This window comes from Microchirus variegatus, assembly GCF_963457635.1.
Source record: "Microchirus variegatus genome assembly, chromosome: 4".
Lineage (NCBI taxonomy): Eukaryota > Metazoa > Chordata > Actinopteri > Pleuronectiformes > Soleidae > Microchirus > Microchirus variegatus.
This window is the reverse complement of record NC_139805.1, coordinates 26624395-26637080: the sequence shown is the minus strand read 5'-3', so window position 1 is coordinate 26637080 and position 12686 is coordinate 26624395. Positions and strand designations below refer to the sequence as shown.

The following is a 12686-nucleotide window of genomic DNA, read 5'->3' as shown; positions in this document are numbered from 1 at the left end:
TGTTTTATTCTTTACTCACATAGTCTCAGAAGTGCATGTTTATTTTCCACTTGCCGTACATTCAGGTTATATATCATGATCAAACAATACTTTCTATTAAATGTCTAACTATCCATCTATCTATCTATCTAGGCTTTCTGCAGATCTTTTATTCTCTCTTTTGCATGGCATTGCATTTATTTTTGTTTACGTTTGTGCTTTTGAATCTGCATCGTTTGACGAATATACAGCAGCTCGTCTCTCCTTCTGCAAGTGTTTTGGGTCGTTGCAGTGCGTTTGCCCCTGTCGGCCACCGTAGCGTACACAATCAATAGATGGAGAAGAGCAAGACAACAACAACTCGTACTGTAAGATAAAACATACTAATTAAACTAACATAAACTAAATTATATATCACAGTTGAAAGCACACCTTCAAGTTTTCTAACTCAGCCTTTATCTAAAAACACTGACAGGAGTATTAACAGTTTCTCATTAACCGTGTGTCATGACCTACATTTCACCATCTCTCCTCGTTTCTACCTCTCGCGGACAGCCGAGCGCTAGCTAACATGAGCGAACGTCTACTAGTGGGTGTCTTACTGAAGCTCACCGTCACGTATCCACCCGTAGAAATGACCTTCATGGCGCTCATACAAATGTATACATGTTAGAGTGTTTAAACACAGAGCAGTTTCATTCAAACGTTGACCCACTGACCGACGTTGTTGACATGAACACCATCCTTCACCACCACCGCCACCGCTGCCTCAGCCGCCGCCGCCGCTGCTGCTCCACGCTGTCTTCCGCCCACTACCACACACGGTTCGAAAAACCAACAAGGAGCCGACTACTCTTCGGCAAAGGAAGCCCCACCACCATCACTATCATCTTCTTCTTCTTCTTCTTATGATTATAATGCTTCTCCTCCTTCTTCTTTTGCTTTTTTTTTTAAAGTTTCATGGCGGTTGGCAAAACAACGATTTGGCGCATTACCGCCACCATGTGGTACGGAGTGTGTCAAAATGTTGGCAATTCTACAACTGCATAACAATAAATAATACGTATGTATATATATATATATATATATATATATATATTTATGTATGTACATGTATATGTACATATATATACATATGTATATATATTATGGAGGACGGAAACTGACATATCAATAAATAAATAAAGGAATACATTAATAAATGCTTAAATGATTAATTAAATAAATAAATAAATAAATAAATAAATGCTTTACATTTACTTCTACATTTCTGTTCACCTACATGTATTTATTTATTTATGCATTTATGTATGTATTTATTTATTTATGCATTTATTTATTGATATGTCAGGTTTCGTCCTCCAAAATATATATTATAAATCTATATACACACATACACACACACACACACACACACACACACATATATATTTATATATATATATAATAGCTTTGTTTCCTGGAGGAAGTTTGAGGACAAAGTCATTGTCATATATTTTACAACAGTTGTAACAATTTATGTCATTTAATAACTGTAGGGGGAGCCACTTTGCAAGCGGAGGATGGATCACTGTTCACTAAAAACACACTACATGTTTGTTGTTTGTCCAAAATGTCACTGCTGTCACTCTGTGCTATATTTAACATCCAAAAACTATTCCTGGAGTTTTTTCATCTCTTCCCGAGTGACTGTTCTGAGACAAATACAAAAACATGGTTATTCTCTGCTATTATTCTTATCCCCAAGAAGACAAAAACAAGAGCAACCGATTTGACACTTACTCAGTTTATTTATAAAATCAAAAGGTGTCGACCTGGCTCAGTAGATTTCAAAATGCAGGGAGTAGGAAAAAGATAGAAAATAAGTACAATAGTCAACCATCACTGACATTTCTTTACAGGAAGATCAAGAGAAATAAAACACATACTCTGCATGTTTGAGGGGAGAACAACACAATCCTACCTGATAAGGGGAGAGGGAAAGTTACAGCTCCTAAAGTGGCCACAGTCGTGTGGTGCGACGACAAACACACACAAGTAAAGCGAACACTGCCACGACTACGTCCCTCTGGAGATCTTTACACAAATTTAAAAAGGCACCACCAATAACAATATTCTGTAACGCTGTGACCGACTAACATTAAGGCGGACGTCATGTGCAAAATAATATTGTGGATTGGCAGAAAACCGCTGGCCATGCTCTCCGGTGAAGTGTGCTTTCATTGTGTTCTTAACAGCCTTTAAAAAAATATCTGAAATATGAAAGACCTGGAGGGATGACTGCGGTGTCACGACGTTGTCACAGGCATTTTCCGGGGGGGTGAGGAAAGGGGGGTGATGGGTTAGTTAGTTCCTGTAGCTTTTGCGTCCTTCTCCCTCCTTGAGGAAAGTCCATATGAGGGTGTTGACGATGTCAGGCTGGTCCTGCTGGAGCCAGTGACTGGCGCCGGAGATGATGTTGAGACGGAAATGGTTCCTGATGTAGAGGCGGCAGGCCTCTGCCATTTCCTGCTCCAGGAACGTGTCGCGCTCCCCCCACAGCAGCAGCACTGGAGACCTGATGTGACTCTGGCTCAGAGGGAGGGAGCTGTGGACAGCGAGAGAGAGGAGAAAAAAACACATGAAAACAGGTGTAGGCGAATCTGTTAAAGTTTTCTTTAGTTTAAAGCTCACATAGAGTGGTCCTGCTGCACATATATGTTAGTTATGGAGGTCTACTTACATACATTAACTTGTTTTTATGGTCAAAACCTCCTAGTTGATGTAAACGAGCCGATAGAAATCTCTCCTTACTGACGCTCTCCTCAGCCGTGGTGTTTCAGACTGAAATCTCACACCCAGAAGACAGAGTGTGTTGTGATTGGCCAGTCAGCGTAGAGCCTTCCCAACTGTCTTGTGATTGTGATTGGCCAGTACCCGGAAGTGACTAAACACTAAAAAACAGCATTAATTGGAACTTTCGGTCTAGGTCTGCTTTAAAGTCTGCTTTATGAAAAATTTCATTTTCTTTCCTTAGCGATTTTGGCTTTCTTCATTCTGTCACGGTTCCTGTGAGCATATACAGTCAGGTCCGTAAATATTGGGACATGAACACAATTCTCTTCTTTTTGGCTCTATACACCACCTTTATGTCATAAACACGGACCTTGTCATGACCGGTAGTCCTTATGGAGACCAAAACCTGGTCCTACATGAGGCTGAACCTCAGAACCCTGATTAAGTGTGTGTGAGACACATTTTCCTGTGGGGTGACAAACTCAGAAGAGATTGTTTTTTCGCTGTATGCTGACTTCTGGTTTTCTATTTTGTTGAAGAGAGCACATATGAGGTGCTGACTGAGCTGTGAGTGCAGTTTGCACTGATAATAAGCCTGAGACACAGACTCTGTCTCTCAGTGAAAACACGGCTGTCAGCACACGGACACCAGCAGAAACAGACACTGTGCCACTTTACTGGGTATCGTGGGTCAGTGGTATTTCTTTTACATAATCACACAAAAGCTATTCTGAGATATACACTAACGAACTGTCTTTACCTGAGAGGAAAGCAGATGGCAGCGTCACTCATGCATGTAGACTACAGCTCTACATGGCAGAGGCTGCGTCCATATGCTGCTGCGTTCCCTTTACATCGCAACTCTGGACGTGGTATTAATTGACATCACCGCTTTCCAGGTGAAAAACGCAAACGTATCTCAGGCTAGCCATCGTTGGTTACACACCTACACTATGCCCCGAAAGCCCTCATGTTCTGAAATCCCTATGTTATAAACTTCTTCCCACCTGAAGACATTCCTGTAGTAGTTGAGAGCTCCAGTCAGAGCTCCGGGCTGTGACAGTGCGTAAAGATACGCCTCTAAGTCCTCAGCTGTGAGCCAGCGGCCTTTCCTCCCGATCCCTGTGCTGCGGCTGGTAAACAGAGCCTTCAGAGCCTGCAGAGGGAACACAGAGAGAGGTTATACAACAGTGGAGGCATCTGATGCAGCAGACATTTACAGCAGAAGATTCACATCATTGAAATGTGAGTTCAGTATCTCTTTTGACCTTCAGTCAAACCTCTGGCACGCAGACTTTCTGCCGGCTCAGCAGTAAACGCTGTACTTCCACCTCTGAAACGTTCAGTATGAAAACATGGAAAATTTGGAAAAACTAGCAATGTAGCACCTGTAGAATTTGTTTTGTCATTATAACGAAAAACTATCAAGTTATTTCGAGATAAGATTGTTTTCTCGTTATAACGAGATCTATCACGTTATTTCGAGAAACTATTACATTATAACAAGAAACTATCATGTTATTTGGAGAAACTATCGCGTTATTTGGAGAAACTATCAGGTTATTCAAGATAAGATTGTTTTCATGTTATAACAAGAAACTATTACATTATAACAAGAAACATCACGTCATAACAAGAAACAATCACGTTATTTTGAGAAACTATCGGGTTATTTCGAGAAACAATCACGTTATTTCGAGATAAGATGTTTTCTCGTTATAACACCAAAACATCTTATCTCAAAATAACGTGACAGTTTCTCGTTATAACGAGAAAACATCTTATCTCGAAATTACGTGATAGTTTCTCGTTATAACGAGAAAACATATTTTCTCGGAATAACGTGATAGTTTCTCGTTATAACGAGAAAACATCTTATCTTAAAATTACGTGATAGTTTCTCGTCATAACGTAACAGTTTCTCGTTATAACGCAATAGTGAGCACCCCAGTATGTGTGGCAGCAATACGTTTCCGTACAAGATGATGCAATTTAAACTGTATATTTAAATGGTACAGCAGCAGTTTATATCCTTCAAGACGTGATTTAATAATGTCTCCCTCAGAGTTATTTTTAGCATCTTATATTTAGAGACTGCACTGATATCTAAAAATAGACAGACACACACACACATAACAGAGCACCTTGAAATCATTGATGGAGAGCATGAGCTCTGGGAAGCGAGGGAGCTGGAAGAAAAAGAAATGACTGGATTTCAGCAACTGGCTCGGGTGACGAAGAGCGTAATCTAGGAAGAGAAGAGTGAAGTCAAGTTCAATCCAAACTCATTTCATTCATAAAGTCATCAAAAAAACAACTGAACATTAATCTATTCTAGGAGCGACGTACATGCTTGTTGTGGTATTTAGCTGTAGATACTTTTATTATAATCAGAGTTTGATTAACTGTTCTATGCTGTTTACCTGAATTAAGGAGTTAATTTAAAACAAATCTTACAGATTATAACAGTATATTGTTAATAATTCTGAAGAACAGAGCAGAAGTTATTTCAGGTTTTGGTTCATTCAGAAAAACAGAGACAAAATTATTTTTTGCGAAGAAAACCATCCCATCAATATGGAAGCCCAAGAGGTAAAACTTGGCTTTGATAAGAAAAAGATCTGCCATGTAAATAGAAATTATGAGAATAAAAATGCGAAATTATGAGATAAAAAGCCATAATTAAGAGATAAAAAGTCGAAATTATGAGATAAAATGTTGAAATTAAGAGATAAAAAGTCATAATTATGTGATTAAAAAAAGTCGAAATTGTGAGAGGTGTGTTTTCAGAGAAAGAATGCAGGGGAGTTATTCGATCGTTTACTTGAAGGCAGTTAAAGGTCTTTGACTCTCTGCGCCCTGTTCAACCAGCTGTTCCAGCTTCACATTATCCATGTAATTAACTTCTCATCATCATCTTCTTCCCCTTAAGGCAGAAGATGATTTGCCAGATGGAAGCAAACACGCAATTGAACGTCATTTCCTAATTAATGAGATCCTAATTTCGATAATCCAGGAACCAAAGCAGAGGACAAATCGGGGAGGAAAAACTGTGCATTGCTTTTGCAGTATAAAGAGATGATGATGATGATGACGATGATGACTTTTGGGTGAAACTGTACCTGTGAACACAGATGGATGAGGAGAGTTCAGGACGATGAGTTTGGTCACCATCTCTGGGTAATGAATGGCAAAGAGCCAGGCGATGGTCCCGCCCCAGTCATGGCCCACGAGGCAGCATCTGTTGTAACCTTGAAAGAGAAACACACACAGACGACTGTTACAGCAGAAGGCAGAAGCAACATTGTTGCTACAGCGAATCACGGGAGAGGACGACAAAGACGTCAGTTCTCTCACCTAAATACTCCACGATGTCCTTGATGTCCGTGACCAGGAACTCGAAGCGGTAACTGTCAGTGGAGAGCGGAAGGTCGGACTCGCCGTAGCCCCGCATGTCGATGGCGACCACGCGGAACTCACTCTTGAACTCGCGCAGCTGGTAGCGCCATGAGAACCTGAAAGACACAACGACAAGCAGAGAGTGTTTTTCTTGATTTTCACTGTGTGAAGTGACCTTGATTTAAAGATTTTGTACGTTGCCTCTTCACTTCATTAAAAAATAAAGTGGGTAGGGGCTAATGTTTGTGTGACGCTAATGCTACCTAGCCAGCTAATGCTATGTTTACATATCCTATGGTCATAACAGGAAATGGAAATATGCATCTACCGTGAGTGCAACCTATTATCATGTCATGGCCGTGGAGAGGGGGGTAATGCTAACAGCAGCGACAGACAGGAAGTTAGCAAGGGGGTGGTCAAGGATGACTGCACAACATCAGGGAACTATGGTGGCCTTCACATACCAAAAAGGATGTAATTACTTTGTCCCACTCACTCTGCCATTTCTCTCCTTCTTCATTCTTGGTTTATGCTTTGGATTTGTATGTGGAGAGCCGTTCTTTCTCTGTTGCGTAGGTCAGCTTCCACTTCACAATGTGAAATATAATATGTTATATATTTGGACTGCTGTAGAAATCTAAAGCAAGCCTTTAATTAAGTCTTTTTCTAAGGCTACAAAAAACTCTTTACACCAACCTTGATGTAAAGATTTTGTACAGTGAGATAACATACAGCAAAAGTTGTCTCTTGCCTCTTCAAATATTAAAAATAAAGTGGGTAGGGGCTAATGGTTGTGTGATGCTAATGCTACCTAGCCAGCTAATGCTATGTTTACATATCCTATGGTCATACGTACTAGGAAATGGATTTGGATTTCTGCGTAGAGAGCCGTTCTTTCTCCGTTGCATTAGCTTCCACCTCAAAATGTGAAATGTACGTTATATATTGGGCTTGCTGATGTAGAAACATAAAGCAAGCCCTTACTTAGGTCTTCTTTTAAGCCTACTAAAAGTAAATATACATTTACATAAACATACGTGTGTATAGTGTATTTATCTCTGCCAGTTAACCTTACTAAATGTTACATATTGGACCTTTAAAGATCTCGGAGAGGATCCTCATCAGACATAACATCCCTCTCCTCTTCCTCTGCTGACTGTGAGGAAGGATGGATGCAGAAGCCTGGCTGTGATTGTGATGAGTCAGGACAAGATCCCAGCAGTAAAACCGCAGATCTGAGAATATAGATGAGGTTTATAAAGTGAACTTAAACCCCCACCCTGCGACACACACACAGACACACACTCTTCCTTTCATTTGTCAGGGGGAATTAGCACATTTCACTGAAGTGTTAAGCGTCCTCTCCATCTCTCCTTGGAGAAGAATTCAGCAAACGAGCTCCATCTACCAAGAGTTACTCTCAGGTCCTGTCAGCAGCTTCGATGTCGAGATGGACGACAGGCTTACAGCTCCCGGCAACCCATTTGGCCTCAATCCAGGATCCATTTTTCATTTCACATCAGGAGGAGGAGGAGGAAGCTACAAATGCTTGGGACCCAGTTTCCCCTCATTCAATCGTTCAAGCTGCAACTTCTCTCTGGCGTGGATTTGTGTTGTGTCAGGTGCAGAAATTAAATGGTAGAAGCAGGGAATCCTCATAGTTAGAAGACATTCAAGAGAGGTGACGTAGGGAATTTAAAGCTCTACTCATGCTGCTGTAACATGAAATACGTTTTAACCATTAGAAGAAAGAAAACATGGCCGTCAGAGATTATGTTAAAGTGGACCTAGACCGGAAGTTCAAATTAACACAGTTTTTTAGTGTGTATCTGCGTCATTACCTCGTTTACGAAGCCCTGAAGTTTATGCTGTGCTTTATTGTAATCTCGGGCTTAGTGAGATCTCTGAAAAAACCCGGTCCGGTTACGTAAAGTTCTCCTGAACAGCAGATCGTCCTGCTCCGGGCACTAGTCCGGGCACATCCGGTTGCGTGCATTGAACCGCAGAAGAAGAATAACGTCCGTTGTGGCGGTGTTTCACGAGCGAAGGTGTCTTCTGACTCCGGGTCAAAGTCATAAATGGGACTGCGGGGGAGTCGTGAAGAAGCTATTTTTAAACACTGTTAAAACAATGTTTTGATAATGAGTAGCAGTGCATCCACCGTTCCAGAGGGGGGAGCTGCGCTTCTGAGAGCGGGTGTGCTGATTATGTCACTTCCGGGTATTGGCCAATCACAAGACAGTTGGGAAGGCTCTACACTGGCTGGCCAATCACAACACACTCTGTCTTCTGGGTGTGAGATTTATGTCTGAAATATCACGGATGAGTACACCGTCAGAAAAGAGGATTTCAATCGGCTCGTTTACAGCAACTAGGAGGTTTTTGAGCATAAAAACAAGTTAATGTATGTAAGTAGACCTCCATAACTAACATATATGTGCAACAGGACCACTCTATGTGAGCTTTAAGGTTGCTGCAGACAAATTGACTGACTGAGGACTGACCACCTCTGAATGGGGATTTTATTGACTCCAAGGACACATTCAGGACGGACTGGGAGTGTTTAGACCTGAACTGTCTGTGATCTGATTCGAATCCATCAGGACAGATAATCTGCTGCTATTCACCACAGTACATTGAATTGAACTTTGACCTTACCAGAACTCGGGGAAGCCGTGTAAGAACAGCATGAGTGGCTTTCCTCTCTCTCCAGCAGCAACATAGTGGAACCTAAGACCAGACTCCTGAGAGGGAAAGAAGACACACATTAAGACGTGAGGACGCAGAGACTGACGGACACTTATTACTGGACTCAAACGAGCAACTCAGCAGCTTTAAAAATGTGCAGCCGTGTGCAAAACAAGGGGATAATTACAAGGACAGCAAGACAATGATGGTTCATTTTCTTCACCTTTACAATCAATGTGTTGTATAGAAATTAAAGCTGGCGTAGGCAAGATGTTTTTTGATTGGTACTGTCTGACAGAGAACCAGATCAATAAAACATTAAAATGCTTCTGGCATCTTAATGCATCATCGATCATGATCCAGTGCTGTAATTAATATACTGTATCATGATACTGCTGCTTTTACTTTGGACACTTAAGAGAAAATACAGCTTGTTTTTCTGTCACTGCGGTCAATTCATGGGGATTGTAAATATCTGTTGTTGTTCACAAGCTTCTGCTGCTACTGAAAGTACCGTAGATACCGTTTTTTAGCGTCTGATAACACAATCAATTTGTTTTTAAAGGCTCCACAGCACATTAAATCCAACTTTATTTGTAAAGCACTGTAAAACAACCACAGTTGTTTATAATGACAAGCATACACTCTTAGAAATAAAAGTGCTCAGTAGAACCATATAAGGTTCTTCAGCTTTTCCTCATAGGAGAACTCTTTCTGGCTCCAGGTAGAAGCTTTTTATAAAGGTTCCACCTGGAACCCTTTTGGAGGGTTCCACCAAGAACCCTTTTAAAACCCTTTATTCAGGAAAGGGGTTTTAAAGGGTTCTCTGGATCAAAATGGTTCTAACTGGAACCATTAGTGTTACCAAGAACCCTTGAGAAACCCTTTCTTCGGGAAAGGGTTTTTCAGAAGCAAATGGTTCCAGGTAGAACCTCAGCCCTTGTAGAAGGACCCTTTTGGAACCCTTATTTCTAAGAGTGTACACACACATGTTCTGGTATTTAATGACAGGATGTTAACACAGCTTGACATTGCACTATATTGACTTTCATTCATTTGAACAGTAAGTTGTATCCATCCCTAATCTTAACTATAACCAGTTAACGACAACCTTAACCTCACCACGATTCTTCAAATCTTCATCCTAAACTTAACCAACCACCCTGCCTCACTATGACTGGTCTCCATGATGACTAATGGTCAGTGTTTATGACAGAAAGTCCATCTATTAAGATAATATATGGACGAATAGTTGCTAACCATTATCTAGTTACTTTCTAACCACAGCTCACTAACATTAACCAGTCTCATTAGAACCAGGTTTTGGTCTCCATGACAACTAATGGTCAGTGTTGATGCCAGAAAAAGGTCAACAAATACACACACACACAGTGGTTTGTGCAGCTATTCTTCAGAGGACTGTCCATTGACTTCCATTCGGATAAACAATAATTAAAGGTGCATTATGTAATAAATCTAAAGCAACTGGCCATAAAATCCTCCTAATATGTCACAGAGACTCAGGAATAATGTTCATATAACAAACTGAACTCACCAACAACAACAGTACAGACAAAATATTAGCATTAAAAAAAATATTTTGCAGACCGCAAATCATGTTTATGTTTTGAAATCATGTTTTGGCATGTGGCGCCACCTACCGCCGTCTACCAATCATTGCAGTTAGTAGAGTCTCAGCTGCCAAGCAACCACGGGGTTGCCAGTTACGTCAGAAAACGAAACCTAAAAGACCTCTGTATTTTGAATTTGAATGTAGTAACTGTTTTAGGCCACATTCTTACATATGGCACCTTTAAATTCATCCATTAATTGATGAAAAATATATTGAAATTTAACCATTTTTGATCAGTGACTGAACGTTTAATTGAGCAAACAATCAACAGATTCATTGATTACAAATCATCACACACACACACACACACACACACACACACACACACACACACACACTTTCACCTTCACGTGCACGTGTCTTACCTTGATGCGAACATAACAGTGGGTTCCCAAGGACGTGTCATTCAGACACGCGGGCGGACAGTCGCGCACGGTCCACTGGAAGGTGGTCGTGGGCCTGAGGAGGACGCTCCACCAAAGTTTGAACAGCGCCACCACGCTGCACAGCACGCAGTAACCGTAGACCAGCGACCAGAAGCCCGCTCCTCTGATGTTGTGCGCAAGACTCAGCGCAAACACCATCAAGTTGTGGAGCACTCTCGCCATCTTTACATCGCGCGCAGGGAGTGGATCCGGATCACCGCTTATACCTTATCGATTAACCGATCGATCAGCGCCTGCGTGTGTGCGTGTGTGCGTGCGTGCGTGTGTGTGTGCGTGTGCCGGGACAAAGCCGCTGTGTCCGTCAGCAGCAGCCGCAGCACAGACGCGTGTGTGGAGTGAAGGGAGGATCCCCGCACACGGAGGAGGCTGAGGCTGAATGGGACGCTGCCGACAGCAGGAGGACCATCACGTCAGATACCACGCGTGCGTGTGACAGCGGCGTTTGTTGTTGTTGTTGTTGATGATGATGAGTAGCAGACTCTGCTGCTGCTGCTGCTGTTGTTGTTGTTGTTGTTGATGATGACAACATAAAGCGTGACCGACACCGTTCACCGTCCGCGGCGTCAGTCTCTGCAGCAGAGCGGAGAGAGTGTGAGGACAGAGCGGCTGAAATCACTGCACAGCGCCGCTGTTATGGCAACAACAGTGTTAAAGGGGTAGTTCCGTTTTTTTTTTTTTTTTTAATAAAATGTTGACATTCATTCATACACCAAACAATGTGTTAAAGAGGCTATGTGTGATAAATGTATTTTATCAAATAATAACTGATCATGACGTCATCAGAGATTAAGGAAACTTCATTAATTGCCTAAATCCAGAGGCGATTCTAGAGTCTGTAGGGGCCCTAAGCAAAAATTCCCAGGGGGGCCCTTCCTTCCAAACAGTGTTCATCAGCATTATGTTATAAATAATCTGACACCAACGAAAAATGTATGAGTTCAAAATATTTTTTTTTTTTCTCGAAAAATAACATGGAAAAACCTTGTAATTAAAAAGTATGTGAACAAATGTTAAGAACAATAAAATACTGGAAATAGCTTTTAAAAAACTATATAAACTTAGTTTGAAAAAAAAATACGTTGTAAATAACCCACATTATAAAGCAATATAAATATAAAGAACAATAATATACTGTAAATAACTGAAAAAAACATATAAACTGAGTAAAAAAGATATGCATTACATTTATATTTTCCAACTTACTGAACGATAACTTCACACAGGTTAAAGTGAGGTGGGGCCCCTTTAGGGAGGTTTCCTACTGAGATGTCATTGCAAATCACCCATTGTTTTTTAAGGGGGACGGGGAGGTGGCTGGTCACTGCACATTTCAGTAAAAACAGCCCTCAGGCGCCGAGTGTTGGGGTCCCCCTATCAGCTTAGGGTCCCAAGCAGCTGCCTACCTTGCCCGTTCACAAGCTGCACCTCTGCCTAAATCCACCTACGGAATTAGATTTGTGTCAAAAATTTTAAACGATTGTTTTTAAGAAAATCATTGCACTGTGGTTTTTTGTTTGTGATTCTGACTATGGGCGGGGCCTCAGGAAGCTGCCTGCTGATTGGCTACTGAGTTTCGGAGCGACAGCTCAATGGACCGGAAGTCACCACGAGCGCTTGGATTCGCTGTCCGTCTGGAACTCGTACCCCAATGTTTCTCCGTCGACATCTGACAAAATAGTTGCAAATATCTAACGTTTATAATCTGACAAATGTTAAGATAGTTATAGTTACTTCTGTTCCAGATGGACAGCGGCTCCAAGGGCTAG

At 41.4% G+C, this 12686-nt stretch overlaps 1 protein-coding gene across 1 annotated transcript; it reads right to left on the bottom strand.

Moving 5' to 3' along the window:
- Positions 1-2325: 2325 nt before the first annotated feature.
- ephx4 (epoxide hydrolase 4) lies at positions 2326-11082 on the bottom strand (the record flags this gene model as incomplete). The annotated part of the gene is made up of 7 exons (XM_083888145.1): positions 2326-2566; positions 3762-3910; positions 4899-5002; positions 5877-6005; positions 6112-6269; positions 8812-8897; positions 10840-11082. 7 exons carry the CDS (start codon positions 11080-11082, stop codon positions 2326-2328), a joined length of 1110 nt encoding a protein of 369 aa, XP_083744271.1.
- Between the last annotated feature and the right edge of the window lie 1604 nt (positions 11083-12686).